General features: G+C 50.4%; 8 protein-coding genes across 8 annotated transcripts; 3 read left to right on the plus strand and 5 right to left on the minus strand.

Annotated features, from left to right (window-relative positions):
* Positions 1–409: 409 nt before the first annotated feature.
* Positions 410–2,242, plus strand: N7468_005465 (putative autophagy protein (Atg22); the record flags this gene model as incomplete). Its single annotated transcript, XM_058474762.1, has 5 exons — positions 410–549; positions 617–651; positions 733–1,488; positions 1,540–1,664; positions 1,727–2,242. 5 exons carry the CDS (start codon positions 410–412, stop codon positions 2,240–2,242), a joined length of 1,572 nt encoding a protein of 523 aa, XP_058330502.1.
* Positions 2,243–3,393: 1,151 nt separating this feature from the next.
* On the plus strand, positions 3,394–5,177 carry N7468_005466 (Major facilitator-type transporter ecdD; the record flags this gene model as incomplete). The annotated part of the gene is made up of 5 exons (XM_058474763.1): positions 3,394–3,496; positions 3,549–3,978; positions 4,083–4,372; positions 4,428–4,647; positions 4,700–5,177. 5 exons carry the CDS (start codon positions 3,394–3,396, stop codon positions 5,175–5,177), a joined length of 1,521 nt encoding a protein of 506 aa, XP_058330503.1.
* A 589-nt stretch (positions 5,178–5,766) lies between these two features.
* N7468_005467 (KRR1 small subunit processome component) lies at positions 5,767–6,936 on the minus strand (the record flags this gene model as incomplete). Its single annotated transcript, XM_058474764.1, has 1 exon — positions 5,767–6,936. One exon carries the CDS (start codon positions 6,934–6,936, stop codon positions 5,767–5,769), a length of 1,170 nt encoding a protein of 389 aa, XP_058330504.1.
* Positions 6,937–7,723: 787 nt separating this feature from the next.
* Positions 7,724–7,930, plus strand: N7468_005468 (uncharacterized protein; the record flags this gene model as incomplete). The annotated part of the gene is made up of 1 exon (XM_058474765.1): positions 7,724–7,930. One exon carries the CDS (start codon positions 7,724–7,726, stop codon positions 7,928–7,930), a length of 207 nt encoding a protein of 68 aa, XP_058330505.1.
* A 499-nt stretch (positions 7,931–8,429) lies between these two features.
* N7468_005469 (uncharacterized protein) lies at positions 8,430–8,636 on the minus strand (the record flags this gene model as incomplete). Its single annotated transcript, XM_058474766.1, has 1 exon — positions 8,430–8,636. The coding sequence occupies one exon, from the start codon at positions 8,634–8,636 to the stop codon at positions 8,430–8,432; it is 207 nt and encodes a 68-aa protein (XP_058330506.1).
* A 398-nt stretch (positions 8,637–9,034) lies between these two features.
* Positions 9,035–10,639, minus strand: N7468_005470 (class I SAM-dependent methyltransferase; the record flags this gene model as incomplete). The annotated part of the gene is made up of 9 exons (XM_058474767.1): positions 9,035–9,104; positions 9,210–9,387; positions 9,441–9,679; positions 9,763–9,899; positions 9,948–9,969; positions 10,057–10,166; positions 10,213–10,374; positions 10,437–10,495; positions 10,564–10,639. 9 exons carry the CDS (start codon positions 10,637–10,639, stop codon positions 9,035–9,037), a joined length of 1,053 nt encoding a protein of 350 aa, XP_058330507.1.
* A 4,677-nt stretch (positions 10,640–15,316) lies between these two features.
* N7468_005471 (uncharacterized protein) lies at positions 15,317–16,336 on the minus strand (the record flags this gene model as incomplete). Its single annotated transcript, XM_058474768.1, has 3 exons — positions 15,317–15,542; positions 15,600–15,807; positions 15,916–16,336. The coding sequence occupies 3 exons, from the start codon at positions 16,334–16,336 to the stop codon at positions 15,317–15,319; spliced, it is 855 nt and encodes a 284-aa protein (XP_058330508.1).
* Positions 16,337–16,994: 658 nt separating this feature from the next.
* N7468_005472 (gamma-tubulin-complex subunit SPC97) lies at positions 16,995–19,787 on the minus strand (the record flags this gene model as incomplete). Its single annotated transcript, XM_058474769.1, has 5 exons — positions 16,995–17,076; positions 17,127–17,271; positions 17,318–17,342; positions 17,399–19,389; positions 19,454–19,787. 5 exons carry the CDS (start codon positions 19,785–19,787, stop codon positions 16,995–16,997), a joined length of 2,577 nt encoding a protein of 858 aa, XP_058330509.1.
* Between the last annotated feature and the right edge of the window lie 176 nt (positions 19,788–19,963).

Here is a 19,963-nt window from a genome sequence, read left to right on the forward strand (position 1 = left end):
GCCCAGGTCTGACACTCCCGGAGGTTCCACCCTCAACCACATCGAGGGGGGGTTGATTCCTATCGAGCCAATCACCGCCATCGCATTGACAGGACTGGGCGCAGGCTCAATGTGATAGGAGAAATGCCGGGACCGCCGAGTCGCTAAGCAATCGCTAGGCCTATCCGGGGTAACTGAGTGGGGATTTTTAAAGCTGCTCTTGCGCGATCGGCACGATATTCCATTGCCACTGGTTTCTTCCTTCATGATCGCATTTTTTTTTCTTATTTGGCATGCGGGGCGCGGCTTGCGAATTTAAATGGCAGTGGATTTCCTGAATGTCTAGGGTTTCCCCTCCTTTTGTCTGATTCTCTCGTGCTTTTTTTTCTTTCGACACTCTTCTGATCGCGGTCCATGATCAAACTGCACTATGGATAAAAATACTGACCTGTCGGCCGTGGAGGTCGGCGCCACGGTCTTGATGGAGGATAAGACGTCCGAGATCGTTGCGCCCGACCAGTTCGATGAGAGATACCGCACAACTCGGACAGAGATCTGGGCTTATTATGCGTGCGTTTCTGTCGGAGAGTCACGAGGCCTCACCTTGGGACGGGAACTAAATTTTTTTGACCTCTAGCTATTATATCGGGAACAATGGATTGTCTCTATTTAGTGAGTGCGCAGAGCCGTGCGCGAGTGCAGCTGTAAATCCGGGGTAGACGAAACGGACATCTAACCTGCATGTTTCCGCAGACTTCGCTCCCACGGCATTCCAGAATTTGCTTTACCAAGCGGCTCCAGCCAGCGGCCTGTTGTTCTTCATGGGCGCAGCGCGCACAGTAGAAAGCATCGTGCTGCTGGCCAACGGTATCTCATTTGCGATCCAGGTCGTCGTTTTCCTCGTTATCGGTAGTTTCGCCGATTTCGGTTATTGGCGACCCAACATCTTGATCTTTCTCTCGATTGTGGCCTGGGCTATTGGCTTCGGTTGGCTGGGCGTTCACACGGCGGATAAATGGCATGTTGGAGTAGGGCTCTATATGGTTGGACTCATCGCCTATCAAACGACCCTGACGTTCTGGACCGCGGCGTTCCCGAGCCTGGCGCGCAATACGACCGAGATGAAAGAGAAGGCGGATGCCTATGTGTCTGGAATGATTACTCGAGATGACTATAACCATGCGGATACTTTGATGAGGAGTCGTCTTTCCAATATCGCTTTTTACGTTCAGTCTGTGGCGGAGCTCTTCATTTTGGCAATTATTGTGGGAATCATGTTTGGATTGGACGTGAATGCTAGCGAGGCGAATAATAACTGGGGACTGAGTGTACTGATCGCTTTCGTCTCTGGGGTATGGCTGCTCGTGGCCATGCCGTGGTTCTTCCTGGAGAAACGTCGCCCTGGGCAAGACGCCGGGAATCGATCCATCTTTGTCGCGGGAATGTGGCAGCTGTGGCATGCCCTGCGACAGATCTGGCATCTTAAACAAAGCTTGCTATACTTGATTGGTAAGACAGAGCACTCTTCCACCAGCCAGCCCAATACTAAGCCATGATCAGGTTATTTCTTGCTCGGAGACTCGCTGAACACCACCGTGACCGTGATTTCAACCCTTCAAAACAGCATTGTTGCATATAACACTCTGCAGCTCACGTATCTTCTCATCGTCGGCATCGGAGCGCAGGTAAGTCCAAAATACGGGCTTTTCGGATTGCAGATATAACATGCTAACCTCTGACTCGGAAGGCAATCGGTATTTATGCATTCTGGTGGATCCAGCAGCGCCTCAACCTAGGGACAAAGTTCATGTTTAACACAGTTGCACTTTGCATTATTCTCCTTGACGGATGGGGCATGATAGGGAACTGGACCCTCCGGTTCGGCTTCCACAACACTTGGGAGGTGTGGGCATACCAAGCTTTTTACGGACTGCTCATCTGTCCATGGTACAGCTACTCGCAGATCATGATCTCCGAGGTCACCCCGCGTGGCCATGAGTTCTTGTTCTTCAGTCTTTTTAGTATTATCGGAAAGACATCCTCGTTCATTGGTCCGCTTGTTTCTAGTGCCATCATCGACGCAAGCCCCAGCCACAACCCGTCTTCCCCATTCTATTTCCTATTTGCGTTGAGCGTCGTCAGTTTCGTCATCCTGTTCTTCGGAGTTGACTTGAAAAAGAGTCAAGTGGAACAAGACAAGTTCTTGGAGGACAAGCAGCGTCGACTGCAAGACAGTGCCTCTTCATCCTCGGGAGGGGTTTGATATAAAGAGCATTATTCTACCCATTTTAAACAAATGCACAGCCCACAGGGCATTTCTTTGTACTTTTGGTACTCGTATCCTCGACATGGTCCGACTATTTACTCTGAAATCTACCTTTGTGCTTGAGAGGCCATGTTCCATTATGGGCTCACGAACCAATCTATATGCCTCCTATACTATCATGATACAGGCAGATCAGACAATCGAGCAGTTACCCAAACCGTCTATTTGAACAGATTATTTGCGCATGTGTATATTACGTCCTGTCTAGTATACAGACTCATTATTTCGCCGGGGAATCAAGAGGGTTTGTCTGTCCCCAGCCCACCTCTTACACCATGTTTCACCAGTGCCCATGTGTACAACGTGTTTACTCAGGCCGGTGATTCCCCTGCATGGTATTCTCTTGCTCCTCCCCGATATGACCAGGACTCGAAGTATCTGCCCGTGGCTTTGCCTGTCCTGGGGGGGTAATTTGATTCGTGCGGGGCTTCTGCTATCCTTTGGAGGAAAGTGTCACCAAGGACCACCCGCATTCCGCCACTCTGGCCTGCGTAACACGGCAGCTTCCCGACTTTTCATTCGGGTCATTCATCTCTAAACCAGGCCTAGGAACACAATCGGACCCATTCTCAGCATGTGTGTGGTTGCAGTGCTTATGCTAAGTTCGGTGGCTGCCGTGGGCTGGTTTTTATAGTAGGGGGATAGAGAAGTCATGAACCCTGCAATCATATCGCCCGTGGAAAAGAACTAAGGATTTTTGCTTGTGGCGCGGGTAAGAACAGCCTGTAGACGTAAATTGTGCTTGTAAAATCCTATCGAGCATAAAGGAAGGCACGACCATCGTCCAAAGAAGTTTTTGTGTCCATTCGTCAAGTATCACTGTCTACGCAAGTTGCCACTGACCCCAAACGGGATTTTCCATTGGAATCTCATTTTGGGTCTGAACTCAGTGTTTTCTCAGAGCTAATCGCTTTGTCCAGGTGACCACCCATAAGTCGACTTCATCTTCCTTCCTACTCCCACCTCTTTCTTTCTTGCACCTTTTCCAACACTTCTGCGTTTTCCAACTCTTTCTTCTTGCCATTCCACAACAGTGAATCAGCGAGAACACTTTCTATCCCACGATATCTGGACGAAGGACTGCAATCATGTCCACGACGCGACGCGTTGTCGGCACTGATGATCTGAACCTCGTCGAGGCCAAAGTCACCTGGCATGCATACATGCTGTGTTGCTTCGCCAGCTTTGGAGGTGAACGAAACAGAACATCAGCCTGTTTTTTCACGCAATTAATACGGCACAGGAATCCTCTACGGCTACGACACCGGCTATATCTCAGGTCTCCTGGGCATGAACTATGTTAAAGAGCATCTGGGCCACAAGGTCCCAACGTCCGTCGATCCAAGTGGATTCATCATCCCCAGCTCACGCAAGTCCCTCATCACCTCGATCATGTCTGCCGGTACCTTCTTTGGAGCCATATTTGGCGGAGCTATTGCTGAGCGTATTGGCCGCCGCCTGACAATCATGCTGTGCTGTCTGGTCTTCTCCGCTGGAGTTGCGGTGCAAATCGGAACTAATGATAGTGTCGGCGGGTTGTCAGCGGGTCGCTTTATTGCAGGCCTTGGAACTGGTGGTGTATCGTCGACCGTGATCCTTTACGTATCCGAGATTGCCCCTTACCGAGTCCGCGGTATCCTGGTCTCGTCTTACCAGTGGGCTATCACTCTTGGGTTGTTGATCTCTTCTGGGGTTGTCCAGGCCTGTAAAGATCGAACGGACCGTTCTTCCTACCGGATCCCCATCGGAATGCAATTCATATGGGCGGCAATTCTAGCTGGTGGTCTCTTCCTCTGCCCGAGTCTCCCCGTTACTATGTTCAATGTGACAATATGGATGGCGCTCTTCGCTCACTGGAACGCGTGCGTGGGCAGCCAGGATCTGATCCAGCTATCCAGGCCGAGCTTGCAGAAATCAAGGCAAACTACGAATACGAAAAACAGATCTCCAGCAATTCCTGGTTTGATTGTTTCAAGGGAGGAATGTCGCCTTACGGAAATCTTCGCCGTGTGCTTGTCGGCGTTTGCTTGCAAATGTTTCAGCAATGGACGGGCATTAACTTTATCTGTAAGTTCACAATGTCGATATTGGAACTATGGAAACGAGACCAACCTGTCTCTAGTTTACTACGGCACAACCTTTTTCCAGCAAGTGGGAATAAAGAATGCTTTCCTGATCTCGACAATCATGAACATCGTCAATGTGTGTAGCACTCCGGTATCGTTGATCTCTATCGAGAGAGTTGGCCGACGAAAGTTACTGCTTTGGGGCGCTGCCTTTATGTGTGCCTGCGAATTCATTGTCGCCGGCGTGGGCACTGGCAAAGAAGGAAGCCATACCGCGTAAGCTTTCCCGGATCTCCTTCTGGACAACTCCGTATTAACAAGACTATAGAAACATCTGCCTCATCGTGTTCACCTGCTTCTACATCTCGGCCTTCGCCATGACGTGGGGCCCCTGCGCCTGGGTTGTCATCGGCGAGATCTACCCCCTCCCGATTCGCGCGAAAGGTGTTGGTCTGGCGACGGCTTCCAATTGGCTTTGGAACTGCGTTATCGCTGTGATCACTCCATACATTGTTGACACTGACAAGGGAAACCTGCGTGCTAAGGTCTTCTTCGTATGGGGCGGTGCGATTCTGCTAGCTCTCCTCTTCGTCTTTTTCTTCATTCCTGAGACCAAAGGCTTGACTTTAGAACAGGTTGATAGAATGCTGGAGGAGACGACCCCCATGACCAGCACAAAGTGGAAGCCGCATGACACCTTTGCTCATGAGATGGGATTGACCGACAAGCATGAAACGGCTGCTACCGTCGTCGAACACCATCATAAGCCTACCGCAACATCTGAAACGATTGGTCCTGTGGTCTAGCCAAGGTCCCCGAGAATATTCGCAACTTGTGACACCTATCTTCTATGATTCTGCCTTTTTTTTTTTTCTCTTTCTTCATGATCTATTGTTCTCCTTGCGGATCAACCAACTTGTCGAACTGAAGGATCCATTTTCTAGGATGCTGCCAGTTCATTCCAATATGATATGCGCCGTGTGTGTCTCTTTATCAAAGGCGATACTTTTAACCTAAGGTTGCTTAATTTTTACTATGAGTTTTGCTGGGGAACCTGATTTAATGACATATTTTTTACCAATGCCCACCTGATCCGAAAAGAGGTAGCGTAATTTTACAAGGCCCTTGCCGTGAATTTCCAGTGGGGGCTTGAGCTTCATGACTACGATCTCAGTACGGAGCGGCAGGACAGCGGCATATATACAATACCCGCATGCCTAATACTTTCACTCTACAAGGATGCCATGGTTCTCCACAGGAATGGGCGATTGCCGGTATATTGGAATGTTCGAGTCGTTGATATATTGGAATAAGAACTTGATAAAAAAGATAGTGAACGCCAAATCCATGCTGCCCTAAGCGCCGTCATCCGAACAGAACTAAAACAGAGTCATTTTATTCTTCGTCGGAGTCGGCGTCCTTGGACTTGCTCTTCCTCTTTTTCTTCTTCTCCTTTCGCTCAGCGCCATCTGCATCTCCATCAGTCTCCGCCTCGCGCTTCCGCTTCTCCTTCTTCTCCTTCTTTTCCTTTTTCTCCTTCTTCTTCTTCTTCTCTTCATCCACAGCAGTAGTCTCCTCCGGCGCAATAAAGTCCTTCTCCCGCTCACGCATCTTCTCGTCGCGCTTCAAGCGCTGGCGCTCCATAACCTCCTCCTTCTTAGCGCGATCCTTAGCCTCCTTGGAAAGGAAATATTCGCCAGACTCGATCTGGAGATCGACCTTGCTCTTCTCCGGCGCGGGCGGGAAGGGTGTGTACACCTTCTTCGACTTGTCGGTAACGTGATGCGGAACGCGACGCTTAGACAGAGTCCTCTTCTTGAAGTTGGGCAAGAACCGGTCCCACGACTCATTCGCCAGCGTCGGGTCTTTCGCCAGCTCGCGCTTGATCATAAGCTCCTTAATATGGTAGATGGGGTGGATATTGGCCATGCAGTCATCGACAATCCGGCGCACCTCCTTCAGGCCCTTGAACGGGCCCATCACCGCAACGGTGTTACCCTGCACCAGGATGTATGTGCTTGTGAGCAGCTCCAATGCCTTCAGGGTGGACCCGTTGGGACCCAGGATCCGCTGGCGCCGCTTCACGAAGCGCTCTTTGTTGGCCACTTGGTTGCGGATCTTGATGATGTCGCAGGCAACGTCGTCTTGGAGGATCTTCAGCGCTTGAGTCACGGGGACACTGCGGGCGAGCAGCTTGATCAGGTCGCGGGCTTTCAAGATGGCGGCTGGGTCGTAGGTCTTGCGGGTGGTTTTCACGGTCATGCTACCTTCAACCAAATCTAGGGTGCAGGCGATACCGAGCTTCTCGAGGGATTTGGTGACTGCGGGCCATGCTTCTTTCAAATAGACTTCACGGTACTTGGGGAATAGGGTCATGAAGGAGGATTCTTCGGCGAAGTTTCCGGCGACATTGTCTTCGGGTTTGAAATCTTCGATCTGTTTTTCAAAAGGTTTTGTTAGGCTGAAGAACGGGATGGGAATTTTACGGCTGATGGGCCGTCTTACCTTCCATTTGTCAATATCGTCCGTGTCCCACGGCTTGTCCTTCTTGTATGTGGAAGGCATGGTGAATGTTGTGTAGTTGACAGGAAAATGCTCAGCGTGAAGCTTTGATTCCGCGCCAAACTTTTTTTTTTCTGCCCCGCCTTTCCTTATCGGGATATTTGATGCCTCAGATATCGGGTGTCGGAATATCCCATGAGATAATCGGTTTTCTTTTCAGCTCAGAATATCTGGCCGTACTATTGACAGTAAATAACTAGGACTTCTGCTTGATCCTAAAATTATGCAGCTTACAGCGCTTTTTGGAATAATTATTCCCCGGTTACTGGTATGCAAAAAAGGTGCCGTTCCCGCCGTTTGCATGTTACCACAAAGTTCCAAGTCCAAAAAGGCTTGACAACAGGAGGGTACGAGCGGGACAAAATGATGAAACAATTTAACTTGCAGGAGAGTATGGGCTGCTAGTGTCATACAATGGCATGAGCTGTGTCTTTTCCTGGACCCGCCAGCGTGGAGAGAGTTGCACAGCTTCCCCTTGATACTTGAAATAAAGTCTCCGATTGGGCGAACTAGAGGGTCGTCTATCTCCATCTCTACTTGGTACTCCACCACTGGTGGAATAGACTGGGACTCCATCCGATAACGGTTGGTCTCGTAATTCTGCATCCTGCGTACAGGGACTGTTGTTCCGCTCGGCATACGGAACAAGTTTCGACCCATTGCATCCTCGAAAGACCTCAGGCGATCATGAGGTAATATCGGGCATCAAGAAAGCCCGTTTCTGCAGGGAAACTAGGGAACCATGGAATCTAGCCGTATACGCCGCCTTGGATGGACACAGCAATTCCCAATGCGCGGTCAAGCAGCTTGCAGGGATGAGTGGGAGGATGTTCATAGGACGCCAGGCCCCCGCGCGGTGGGCCGGTATTGCGTTTCCCAAAAGGAGGGACAAACGGCCATTTTTGGGGCGTCCATGCTCGTGGTACTGCATTTCCATATTCCTCGAGACCTGATGACCTTTTTGCCCCCCTCCCAACAAAGTCAGGCCGGAATTTGATGCACAGGGCCCGATGGCACCACCTCGAACGCGGTCAATCAGGATGTTCGTTCAGGAGAAAGGTCAACACTAGGTTGCCGAGAAAGATTTGTACGGACGTCGCCTATCTTGCGTCCTGCCAGCATGGCAACGTAGAGAACAGAAACCATGATGAGGTTAGTTTTGGTTTGGAGTAGAGAGAAATTGAGTTACGGCGATGAAGAACACGAGTATGTAGTCGACAAAAAGATTGAAACGTCGTAATGGCTACAGGGTTTAAGCACTCGGCGGCTCTTTCCCGGTAACCTGGTTCCCCATTTCCCCCTCTCTGGGTTGCAACTTCCCTTCCGAACTTGTGCCTGAAGTCTCCTGTCTAAACTGCCAAGTCCTTCCCGGGCCTTTGGATGCCTCCAGAGCGACATGATCTGACGCTTCGGTCAGACGCGCGCCTGGTCTCTTGTGTTCAACCTTGGAAGCTCCCTCGACACTGGCCAACGCATGGGACACACCCATGACTCCATCAGCTCGGCGATCTGGACCCGACAGTCAGGGAGAGAAGAGCGAGCCAGTCATTCCTTGATATTTTGACCATTCGGTATGATTGATGCGCAGCATTGTCGTAGATCCTGAGGTCCGGAGCTGCACGGAGCTCCATTTGAGAAGGGTAATCCGATACACGCTCACCAGGCGGATAGAAGCTCTTCGCAAGGTTGTATTCTTTGGTCATCCCGATACCCGGTATATAGCGGATCTCCACCAACCAGACTTCGCAAAATGGCTTCCTTTGTGGGCGCGGCCACCTGGAAGACCCAATTGAACGTGACCTGCCGCTCGCACTGGAAAACACTGCTCGCATGAACCGAGGAGCACATGACGGAGCCTGAACCAAAGTCATGCATTCAACCTGACCCCATTTCATAAACCGTATTAGACTAATTCAAAGCATTTATAAGAGTCTGAAATTGGGCAGTGACGGATTGTGCGCCATGCTATCTGGATTGAAGCCGAACCGTCGGGATGCTCTGTGGGTGGGGCTGAGCTGAGGTGAAAAAGAAAAGAAATCACAAGTTATACCAATATGCCTGGCTGAAGGGAGAAAAATAAAGCAAAATTCGAATAAAGGTATCAAACTCGATTTCTATGCCGGTTTTCGTCCAATGCAAACATATCTATGATGCCTTCGCGTTGAGAATCTCTGAAGGGAAAGTGGCAATAGAGCCTCCTTCAGAATATCCTCTCGGCAAAGAAGCTTGTCAGATACCCACACCATTGCAAGGGCCCTTTTGTCAACATTACTCACATTGGAAAGTAGGCTTTTAACGAAATGTCGTTCGCCTCCTGTTGCGCCTCCTCTACCAATGAATCAAAATTCTGCTTCGACATATGCAACCTTTGTGTCATGGGATAAAGCGCCAATGAGCGAAGGAGCTCGTTCACGTTCCGGCTGTTGGATTGCCCAATCGATCGCATATTCGCGTCTGCAGCAAGTCACGTTAGTCCAAGGTTTCTGTATTCAAAATGGGGAATTTACCTGACGACCACTCTGAGAGAGGAAGAGGAATCATTTTCATGTCGACTTCTTCCAGTCCAGCCTCAACAAAAAGACCTCGCAGCCTCGACCCAATCCGAAGGTCTTTTCTATCCTCAAGGGCGCGCATGTACTGCGCACTCCATCGTCTCAGGGCATGGCTATCGGTAATTGAGCCGTTGTCGGACTGAACGTTGAAGTATATCTCGACCATTTGGACCCATCCTCCAGGAGTCAGCACCCTTAAGAGATGAAAGCGCCCGCATCAGCGCCTGAAGTGGTAAAAGAGAGAAAGCTTTTGAAGGGGTGGGAGCAAGGCGGCTACTTGGGACTTTCGCACCTAACGATGTCGCGGACATATGATGGCCAACGGGTATGATGGATTCCGGTCGCAAGAAGTCGGGAGTGCACGAGGTCGAAATGGTTCGATGGGAATGTAAAAGCCCGGTTGAGATCGTCAACCTATGGTGGTGCAAGTTAGCGACCGTCTGCTTCCGACATTTTCCATACGATTCGCGATCCAGCTTGTCTCCTTTGTTAATGCAGTCCAGCAGATGTGAAGGCATACGGAGAGAATTGTTGTTTGGGCCATCATCGAGGATGGCCTGGATCGTTACACCGGCACATCTTTCGGATAGAATGTTTGCCACCCACCTGAAGCCACAAATTCTCAGGCATATCATCCGGACTCATATGTGGTGCAATGTCTACACCGATTACCTTGATAAACTGAGCATTAACCGTACAGCTGCAATTTATTCGTGACGAAACTTACCTCGCAACGAGGATTCTGATCAGCCACTTCCACGGCCCATGAAGCGGCACCATGCCCACAATCCAACACTCTTCGAAGCTGCCGGACCGGTGGGAAAATCAAACGGTCATCGAAAAGTGCCTGGAAAATTCGATGCTGGGCATCCAGGCGTTGTGCTTCTTCCTAAACTACTCGTCAGCGGCACGAATGGAAGGTCACGCTCACCTCGCCTCGCCTCTACTTACATCGTCCACTGGCCCAAAGTAAATGCGATGATCGATCGAGAATTTTTGATACTCGCGTCCTTGGACAAGTATGGTGTCAAGAAATTCACTATCCAGCTCTCTCGTCTCTGCATTGGGGCTTCTTTACCCCGAAGATCGATGGTCAGCACTCTCATGGCATCCTTTCCGGACAACAAACAAACAAAAGTGGCTCCGTACGTCATCTTGATTGGGTCACAGTGTCACTATGTGCCTCGTTATCCAAGAGAGGTTGAAAGAGGTGATTGCCTGGAAACACGAACTGGTAAATGGAAAGCGTTGTGATGAGATTGTGCTGGAGGCGGGGTTGAATTCTCCGGGCTAAGGGTGCATTTAGGGTATAGAACCGGAGGGGAGACGCAGAAATTTGAGCACCCCTAATTTCCATGGATAGGATCCGGTACCAAATGAACGGCACCTCTCGGCGGCAATAGCTTAACCAGATTGGATGATTTCACGCCCCGGGCGCCTGTCAGGCCTTCTGTGAGGGAGTCCTAGACCCATCAGAGCCACATACGCAGGTACTGAACGAGTGTGGGACTATGAACGCATGTATAGCAAGCGCGTGTTTTGAGGGCCTGCCTTCAACTTTCAGATTGGGAGCACTGTGGAATAGCTACGTCCTTTTGGGGAGGGGACGTGTTTCGCGAATGGGGCTTGAAGCGATGACCAAACGCTCTGATGCGTCCAATTTGCACTGTCCATCTACCCCACAAACCCACCAGGCACTCGTTGGGAATTTACGGCGAATCATACGTCCATTACTAGCCCGGACGAACTCCTAACTATTCTGATTCTCCCCCGGGGTGAACGCCCTCCCGGAGGCTGGGTCGTTTCAAATCCTAGGACCGAGAACCGGGCAAAGCGCGCTCCAGCGCTCGAGGGGATAAGTTACGGAGGACAGCGACGCCACCAGCAATACCAAGGATCAGATACAGTCTTTCTGTTGCTTAAAGGGTCAAGCTCACTAGCAAACTGTGTGTTGCCTAAGCCACAGCCATATGGACTAATAACACTGATGAGGTTTCATTGTCCTGAGGGTCCAAAGCGCCCGAGAGTGGATCGAGCCAGTCCCAGGTTGCTCGGTTCAGCGGTGCAGTTTACAGCAGTTGACAAACCCCGGCATACCGTCTGTCAAGAACGTTTAAAACGCGAATTCTTGGTCTTCTGAAAAAGACTTGCCAAGGCGATTGTCTACAGTTATACTAACATTAGGTGCAATCTTTCATACTCAGCATGAGGTAATGGAAACGAGGACCACTAATAAACCACAATCACTAAGGTGCAAATCCAGTGCCCAAGGCATGCTCTTCTCGAGGTGGCGAAGCCAAGGAATATGATACCCGTCAGCAAGGCGAACGTGGGAAGGAAGACAAAACGGAAGAGTGCCGAATAACGTTTTGTACGTCCCAGGGTTTTTAAACTAACCAGCATTGACGACGCACCGTAAGCCAATCTACTTCGGGAATCCTGCATTGCGGATCCCGCAAAATCGACTGAAAGCGTGACCTGGAAGCGTGGCCTGGACTAGACCGGCCGTCACCTTGGAGTGAGCAAATTGGAGATTACAAAAGCCCTGAACAAACCGGTGTTTCGGTACTGATTTCCGCCGAGTACAATGTGTTTGCTCCTGTCCAAGGGAGGGTCATCAAACCGTACTCTGTACACATGCATGTATTAATATTGCCGTACCAGATGGATCATTCAGTCGGGTTTTACGACAGCCAGCCCCCTCCCCCCACTGCCTCCCTGTCTCCTTATTTAGACCGAGTGGGTCAGGTCAAGATCAGCAAGACCCTCGTTGGAACCCATTCTGTCGGGTTCTCATTAAAATTGCCCGCGGCGGATGAGTTCGCTTTGTGGATTGATTGCATTGACCGCTTCTTCTGTGCCTTGGTTCGAATGTGATCATAATTAAGCACCGGGTATGCCCCGGGGCCAAAAGCCTTCAGCCCCGCAGATGTTTCTTTTTGGGATTCGTCGAAGGTCTGACACAGGTACGTCATGCCACTTTGTTAGGTGTCGTCAAATTGCCTTACTCATTCCTGCCATTTGACTTCGAGTCTCTCAGTCTGAGCATTAGACGGATAATATATCCTGCGAGAATTTCAGCCCGTGGGGACGTGTGGATGCTTCTAAGGAGGTGTTCCACAACGTCTCCTCCTACCTAGGAGACTCGCGGTGCTGATTTCACTAGAAATTTCAATTCCAACCAGACGTGCATACTAAGTCAGCTGCATGCTGGATGCGGGTAAGATTTGCTTGATGGGGATTCATGGACCCCATTTCCACGACGAGCAGAACCGCCAGAAGAGACCATGGTGGCAGACAACCTTTAGGGGTTCCAAGCAGTAATATACCCGAAGTCTTTCAGACCGGAAATATCTACCTACTCGTGACTTCGGCCAAGTCTTACCAGCTTCGGCTGCCAGGGTATTCATGTTCTAACTTTAAACCCTGTCTCCAACGCGTTGGTACAACGCCCGAGAAGAGGGGCATTTTTAAGAGCGAACAGATCTTCTTGCCATGTGGTCGCCGTTTGCGCCCTACCCTCCTCCGGCGACGAATACCATGTCGTGTAGCCAGCTTTTTCCAGCCGCAGATGTAGGTTCATGCGCAGTCCAACAGAGCCCAGCGCCAGAAGACCATGAGGCTTACCCCACCCCGGCGGCGTCTTGTGAGTGATTGTTGTCATTCGACCCGACACCATGGTTCTGTTCTCGGGAAGCTGCTTCCCAACCATACGAAGATGAGCGGCTAGGCCCGTTAGTGCCCTCGGGTGCCTCGCGTCAAGACTTCGAACCACTGCCTTTGACATTGGGAAATGCTCTGTTCTGGAGGACTGGGTTGAGTGATGCAATGTCACGATTTCCCCCTAAGTCCCATTTTTCATTAAATTACGGACATCTGGCAGCATTTTCGGCCTTATGGGTGGGCTCGGCTCTAAAGCATCACGGCACGCTTTAGAAAGTTTTAGACTTTCTACAACAAGGCTCGTCCCGGCCTTAGGACTAATCGACCGGAGAATCTTTCAACCAGGATCGAAACTAGACAAGGAATTATTCAGGGCCACGATACATCTCGACCCGACAATTGGGAACATCCCGAAAACATGGCGGACCCGGAAAGGAGGATTTGTTTTCGAAATCCTTCCCTGCCCCGACAATCCGGCTCGCTTCACAAATAAGGAAAAGACCATCCCGTTCCATGCGGCCCACTCCTTTGTTGCCTTTCAATCCAATCTACCGGTGCCACATACACGGGCTTTGAGCCAGTTTCAAAGTAAGCAAAGACCTAGCGCATCCATTCCCCGGGTCCGGCCCCCTGTACACAATTTGCACCATCCCCACCATATGAATGGTATTATGCCCTTGTACTAACCCTGGGCTGAATAGGGCGCCGATCTTTCGCCGTATGGAGTGGGTGAGCATGTGGTGTTACTTTCCCTCATTTCATTCAATACTCCAATGCTCCATCATTCATGTGCTGACTCCACTGTCACTCGGTTACCTTTTCTGCATGGACAACCGCGGCACGCGAGTTGAAAAGACAGCGGGCAACTTCTTGATAATTTCTATTACGTTTTCCTTTTAAGTTTGGTACCTCATTCTTCTTCTTGTCGCTAAATTCTGTTCATCCTAATGCTGAAATGAATCGTGGGATTTGGACTCGATGTTCATTCAAATACACGGCATGCCAATGCAGGAATAGGGCAGAATATCAGGATTCAGATTCTCAATTTAGCGTTGCCCAGCACTAACATGGAAGAGCTTTCGCATTCCTAGCCACCAGTCCCCACCCAGCTTTCCAAGGTATCCACGAAGACTCGCGAACTGGGACCTAAAGGCCGAGTCAATGACAATAGGTCGAAGAGGCCTGGCATGTCTTGTTTACCATTTGCACCAGAGGGAACCCAACCTTTCCGCAATTATGGCCCTGCAGTCTGTCTGGAAACCTTAGGGCGACCGGGGCACGAGAAAGTGCCCCGTAATAAGGAAATATACGTTTTGTATTCAATATGAATTCTTGTCTCCCGTCGGCGGAAACGCACTGGTATCTTGTATTTCGGAGGCCTTGTGGGAGGGATTAGTGCAGTGTATGTCACCAGGACACCATATCCATGGATTGGCCGGTACTATAGACGTCTCTTTCAGGTTCATAGGGAACCGGTGGGCTGAGCTCACTGTTTATACTGACCCTTGGGGGATCCAATGGAAAACCATAAAGTCTTTTTCTCTCTCTGCTGGGTTCGGCAAATAAGCTCAAATTTTCAAAGCTTCCTGATACATCTTGCCCCCTAGAGTCTACTAGTACATTCAAGTCGGCAGGTTTTGGTTGTTGTTAGTCCACTGCCACAACGTAGATAGGCTATTACGATTTCATAATCTGGAAGGATCCCACTATATTTGCCAGGATTTGTGACCCCTAATTAGGACTAGTAGCTGAAATAAATGGAAGAGAAGTGTTTTAATGGTGACGTTGGGGGGGTTGACACTGTACGTGCGTTTAGTTCCGACTAAAAGTGATGAAATGACTTTAATACATCTACCATTTGACCACGTTTGCTCAAGTTCAACAGTGTTCATACCCCGCGTCCCATTTTCCAGGTATGACCTCAGGAAAAATAAGAAGAAAAAAAGGGCCGGCACGGGTTCTACATGGATAGCCACGCAGTCTGCTTGGAAGTACTCCTCGTCATGGTGCAGGCATCATTCTTGGCCTGACAAGTCAACCCGATAGCCTACAAAAGAGAAACTTTGATGAAATTGCATTTGTAGACTCTTCCAATGGGTTATTGCTAATGGGGTATTGCTAAACTGTACGTCCTTTAGAATTCACGAACCGAGACCTACGCGCCAGGCTCAAATAGTCAAGCGGACATCCTCCCGTCCAGTCATAAACTTCACACTCGCAGCCATAATTTGCATGAAAGTCTCGATCTCGGTCTCGTCCCTGGGAGCATACACCAGGAGGAACTCGGCTGGAATATCAGGCTTAGTGCCAAAACTCAAGAATTTCAAAGCAGATGTTCCCGCGAAACCATGGCGCTGGCCCCAGCCAGCCTCGATGACCTTTTTGCCTGTCAAACTGTCAGTATGCCCGCCCGTAGAATCTCGGCTTACAGGTTCCATTTCTCGAACTCACAATCGGCAGGGTGAAGGGTCATATGAGCAGAGTGCTCTCCTTCCAGTATGCAGATGCGCGATCTCGCCTTTCATTTGCTTCGCGATCCCGCTAGCCGGGATATTATCAGCCAGGAAAAGGCCGTCCGCATGTGCCTCTGCCATGAGCGCTGGAACTTCACGAGGTGGCTGTTTCGATGCTCGAACGAGCGGAACGCTACGACGATTCTCTATGTGTATCGGCACAGTTAGGAGACATGCCCTACATCGTGAAACGAGCCCGCCCCCTGCGCATGCATTGAAGACACTAGCTCAGTTCCCGCGAAGTGGATTCATACTCACATGCATAACCGCCTCGTCTGGTACCTGCGACAGCTGTCGTTGGGGAACAACGTGAGGCCCCACAACCGGACGATCCTCCACATCGCGGGCCTGGTGTGGCTCTAATGTTAAAAATCCCTCGTTGTTGCTGCTGTGGCCCTCCCCAGCCGTCACTCGTTCGTCGTATACGCGCGTGCTAAGCATTTCTCTGGAAAAGGGCTGGAAAGCCAGTCGCACGAGCAGCCACCCGAAGAGGTTGCTCGGGACGCCGCCAGGGCCGTAGGAGATGAAGGTCTTGTAATCGCGATAGACAGCTGGGAAGAACAAGGAACTACTCAGCAGAGCTGTGGCGCCAAGGGCGAGGGCGTAGCGCTCGTTTTGTGATTGGGGAACGCGTAGAGTGCGGAGGTACTTGGTTACTTGGTAGGAGTAGGACATCTTGAGAGGGCTAGGAGGCGCTTGGTTCGATCACAGATCTCGCAAGGGAGGTGCCGGGGAGTCAAAGGAAGATTCGGGGTGCCTTGGAATAAGCTCAAGGTTATATCTGTCAGCAAGCCTGTATTCAAATTGATGATTTGTTTACATGCCCTGGACCTCTGCGCTGACGTAGCAGGACGAGAGCTCCACCCGGTCGTTCACTGCGCCGATCTTCCGGTTTCGAATCTCCGCAAGGGGCAAAGGGCTGTCCATTCAAAGATTTAGAGATAATAAGAGAGCGTTACAAGCGTGGAATCAAGTAAATAAACTGGAGGAGTCTGCTGAGCTTCAGATTGAGGTTTATCTTCTATTTCATTCCCCTCTGGTGGATCGAACGCTGTGTATTCCACTCTAACGCTCCGGGTCACGCAACTGCGTATCTGGACTTGCTACACCTTGGTATGGAGTTTGGTGTGAAGTTGGCTCCGAATAGGCCAAGAGCAGAGAGGGATAAGTTGCTGGTTGTCCTTTGAGCTGGCGATGAACAGTCCAAGGTCATGCGCTGGCACGTCTGGACATTGACAGTCCTATCTCACGAGGTTCCAACCGAAGGGTCCAGTGGCGTAGACAATGTGCTTTCGTTGTTCCAAAGATCGGCGGCTTTCCGACTCGGGCCCCTTCAATCTTCTTTACTAATCGAGCTCAAAGAATGCGCGAGCTTCAGGAGTACGACGCTCTCAGTGGCAGCAAAGTAATTGAGACTGCATGTGGTTAGTACTGGTCTGTGGAACGGAGACTCTATGTCACCAACCTGTCCATCAGGATACGCAAATGCCGATTGAAGTGTTCCTCATATCGCCTGAGCGTGTCTTCAAGCTTGCCGATCCGCGATGGATCATAGGGTCTCGCATCAGGGCCTGTGGCTTTCTCTCCCGATAAGTCTGAGTCGGCGGAGGCTAGGGCCCGGGAGAGATGCAGTCGTCCACGATGCATACATGGTACAGCAGACCATCAGCTTAGAGTGGATCTGTCGAAAGGAGAGGTTAGTCACGGGAGTGGCCCATTAATCACTACCGCGCGTACCTTTAAAAGCTTGGCTTGGGTAAGCATGCATTCCTTCAGACATGTGTCCAGGAAATCAACATGGTCTTGCATTAGCTCATCCACGGTTCTGTTGACTTGTTTGGTGCCATTCACTGTCACTTCGGAGCCATCCGCATCCGCGCCGTTGACTCGATCCATCAATGCAACCCAATTCGGCTCGATGACTTCGGCCGTGCAGAAATAGAGCAGCTGTTGGACAAATACCAGCATTTTCGAACGCAGGTTGAACGCACGACGTTTCCACATTTCTAGGCGACGATCTGATGACTTGTGCCTCCATGCGGTCACCTTGTTTTGGTCTTGCCACGATGTGACTAGCATGGTCTCGAGGTGACGAAGCGAAAGAAGGTGCCGGAAGATAAGCTGATATCGCAAAACCGTCTTACGGCTAATGACAAGCGACAGAGGGAATGGTACTGAATAGTCCAGCTCCAAGGAATCAAAGCCGACTATATCTTTATCCTCGTCTGAGTTCTGAGCTGCAGAGGCTTGTTGCTTCTCGAAAGCTGCCTCTGGGTTATCCTGGTCAATACCAGAAACGCTCACCACTTGCATCAGCCATTTGGTGAGGCCAATCTTGTTCATTCGTACTTTGACGTCCTCCTTGAAGGGATCTTGTGCAGCGATACTACCTGGTTGTCTGAGGACAAGATCAAGAAGAGACTGCAATTTCCCTTCGTTCACCACTCGAGCTGGTTTGCGCAACTCGGATGCACTCAGCTCAAGAAAGTAAGAAAAAAAGTCGGACCGGTCTAGAAAAAAATAATGTTTAAGAGAGCGAAATCGAGTCGTCAGAGAGTTCTTCGTGAGCAGCAAGTTCAACAGAGAAGCATTGGCGTAGGCGTAAGCAGCGTTGACATTCTCCAGGAACCGAGGGTCATCGAGTGTTTTTGGCACATCCTTGACAGCTTTGCTAACATCGACTCCGCCACATTCTCGGACGACATTAAGATATTTCCCAGCGAGAAGGACCTTATCGCGGACACTGTCAAGCTGTGGCGGCACTTCGTTATCACGGATCGTATACCGCTTTTCCCAGTATTCATCTGTATAATCTTCCTCCAATTTCTCTCGTTTGATCCATTTCTGCTCTTTGACTAGGAACTCAGCATGGGGATCTTTGATGCCTCCATGATGTAGCCACTCATTCAACATATTCATGTAAGGCCGGCTTGCATCTCGAAGGAGACCTTGGATGAGCGCTTTGGTCGATGGATTGCCTGAAAATGTGGCAAGACGCTCTGTTAGCAGCCTAAGGACATTCCCACCTTTGCAAATTCTCTTGTTCGACATGGCACCTGGGACCAGGTCTCCTCCCTCTTTCAATTGCTCAAGGATGTTGTCCACATCGTCGAAATCGTCGATTGTGTCATCTTGGTCTTGATCTTCGAGTAACCCGTTCCGGCGGAGAAGCTCTTGCCCAAGCGAGTATAGCTGGGAGAGGCATTCGCTGGTAGGCATGGTGTGGAGATGAAGTTGGTGTAACGTGAACGTAGGGTTGTTCAGCAACTGAGATTCCAACTGCGCAATCAAAATAAGATAGTCTTTCAGGAGTTTCCTGATAGAAGCGCAGAGCGCGTGGCTCACTGCGCCATATTCCGAACGACTTTGTATCTCTACAAACGCTTCCATTGCGCTATAATGAGTGGCCATTCTGAGCATTGATTGAGTCAGATCTCGTAATGTTGGATCCAATCCCAAGGATAGTCGAAAAACCGGTCCTGTCATACGGTCTTTTTCCACATTAGGGTTGTAGGATTCATGGTACTGGATATATTGGCCTTCGAATCCCATGAACACAAACAGCAGGTCTTCGAGGATTGCCCGCTCCTGCTGATCTGGGGATAGAGCCTTCAATGGCTCTGGTTCTAGTGATTGCGGCGCAGTGAATGAAATTGGCGGAACGGAGACGCGACATGCGAGCGGAGCCGTGGAATGGTTCATCAAGCGTGCTTGAGGGTGCCATGGTCCTGTATCGAGGTATGATGAGCTTCCATTTTTCTGACCGACCGCTCGATAAGAAATATAACTAACCTTCAGGGTCAACCTGCTGAGCAGGGCTCGCACCATTCGTCCCTGTGCTTGATTTGGGCCTGGGTTTGTCCCTGTCACCGCGACTAGCGCTCTGCTCCTTGACGGGCCTGCGGATCGCCTTCTCCCTCGTTGTAACAGTAGTTCGTTCGCTTCGTCTCTCAGATGAGCTTCTCTGGTCTCGCGACAGCCTGTGCTTTGGACTCGAAGTGCTGGTTCGTAATTGTTCCATGTTATCGTGGAGCGGTGATGCGCCGCGAACGCCGGCCTCGACGCGGCTAGAGACAACGCGGGGTCGTGGAGCACTCATGTAATTCGCGCGATCATTAACGGACATGCTCCCGGCTGGGGTAGAGGGTAAGGTGAATCATGCAGAGTCTGAGAATCAAGGATCCCAAGGTCCACAAGCAATTGAATCTCCCCCAGAAGCAAATAACCCGTGGAACCGCAAGATCCACTTCGTCAACAAACCCGGAGAGCCTTGGGCAGCAGTTGTTAGCCTTATTGCCTTAA

Source organism: Penicillium chermesinum, assembly GCF_028974085.1.
Source record: "Penicillium chermesinum strain IBT 19713 chromosome Unknown utg000004l:1.0-3345178.0:1.0-3348027.0, whole genome shotgun sequence".
Classification (NCBI taxonomy): Eukaryota; Fungi; Ascomycota; class Eurotiomycetes; order Eurotiales; family Aspergillaceae; genus Penicillium; species Penicillium chermesinum.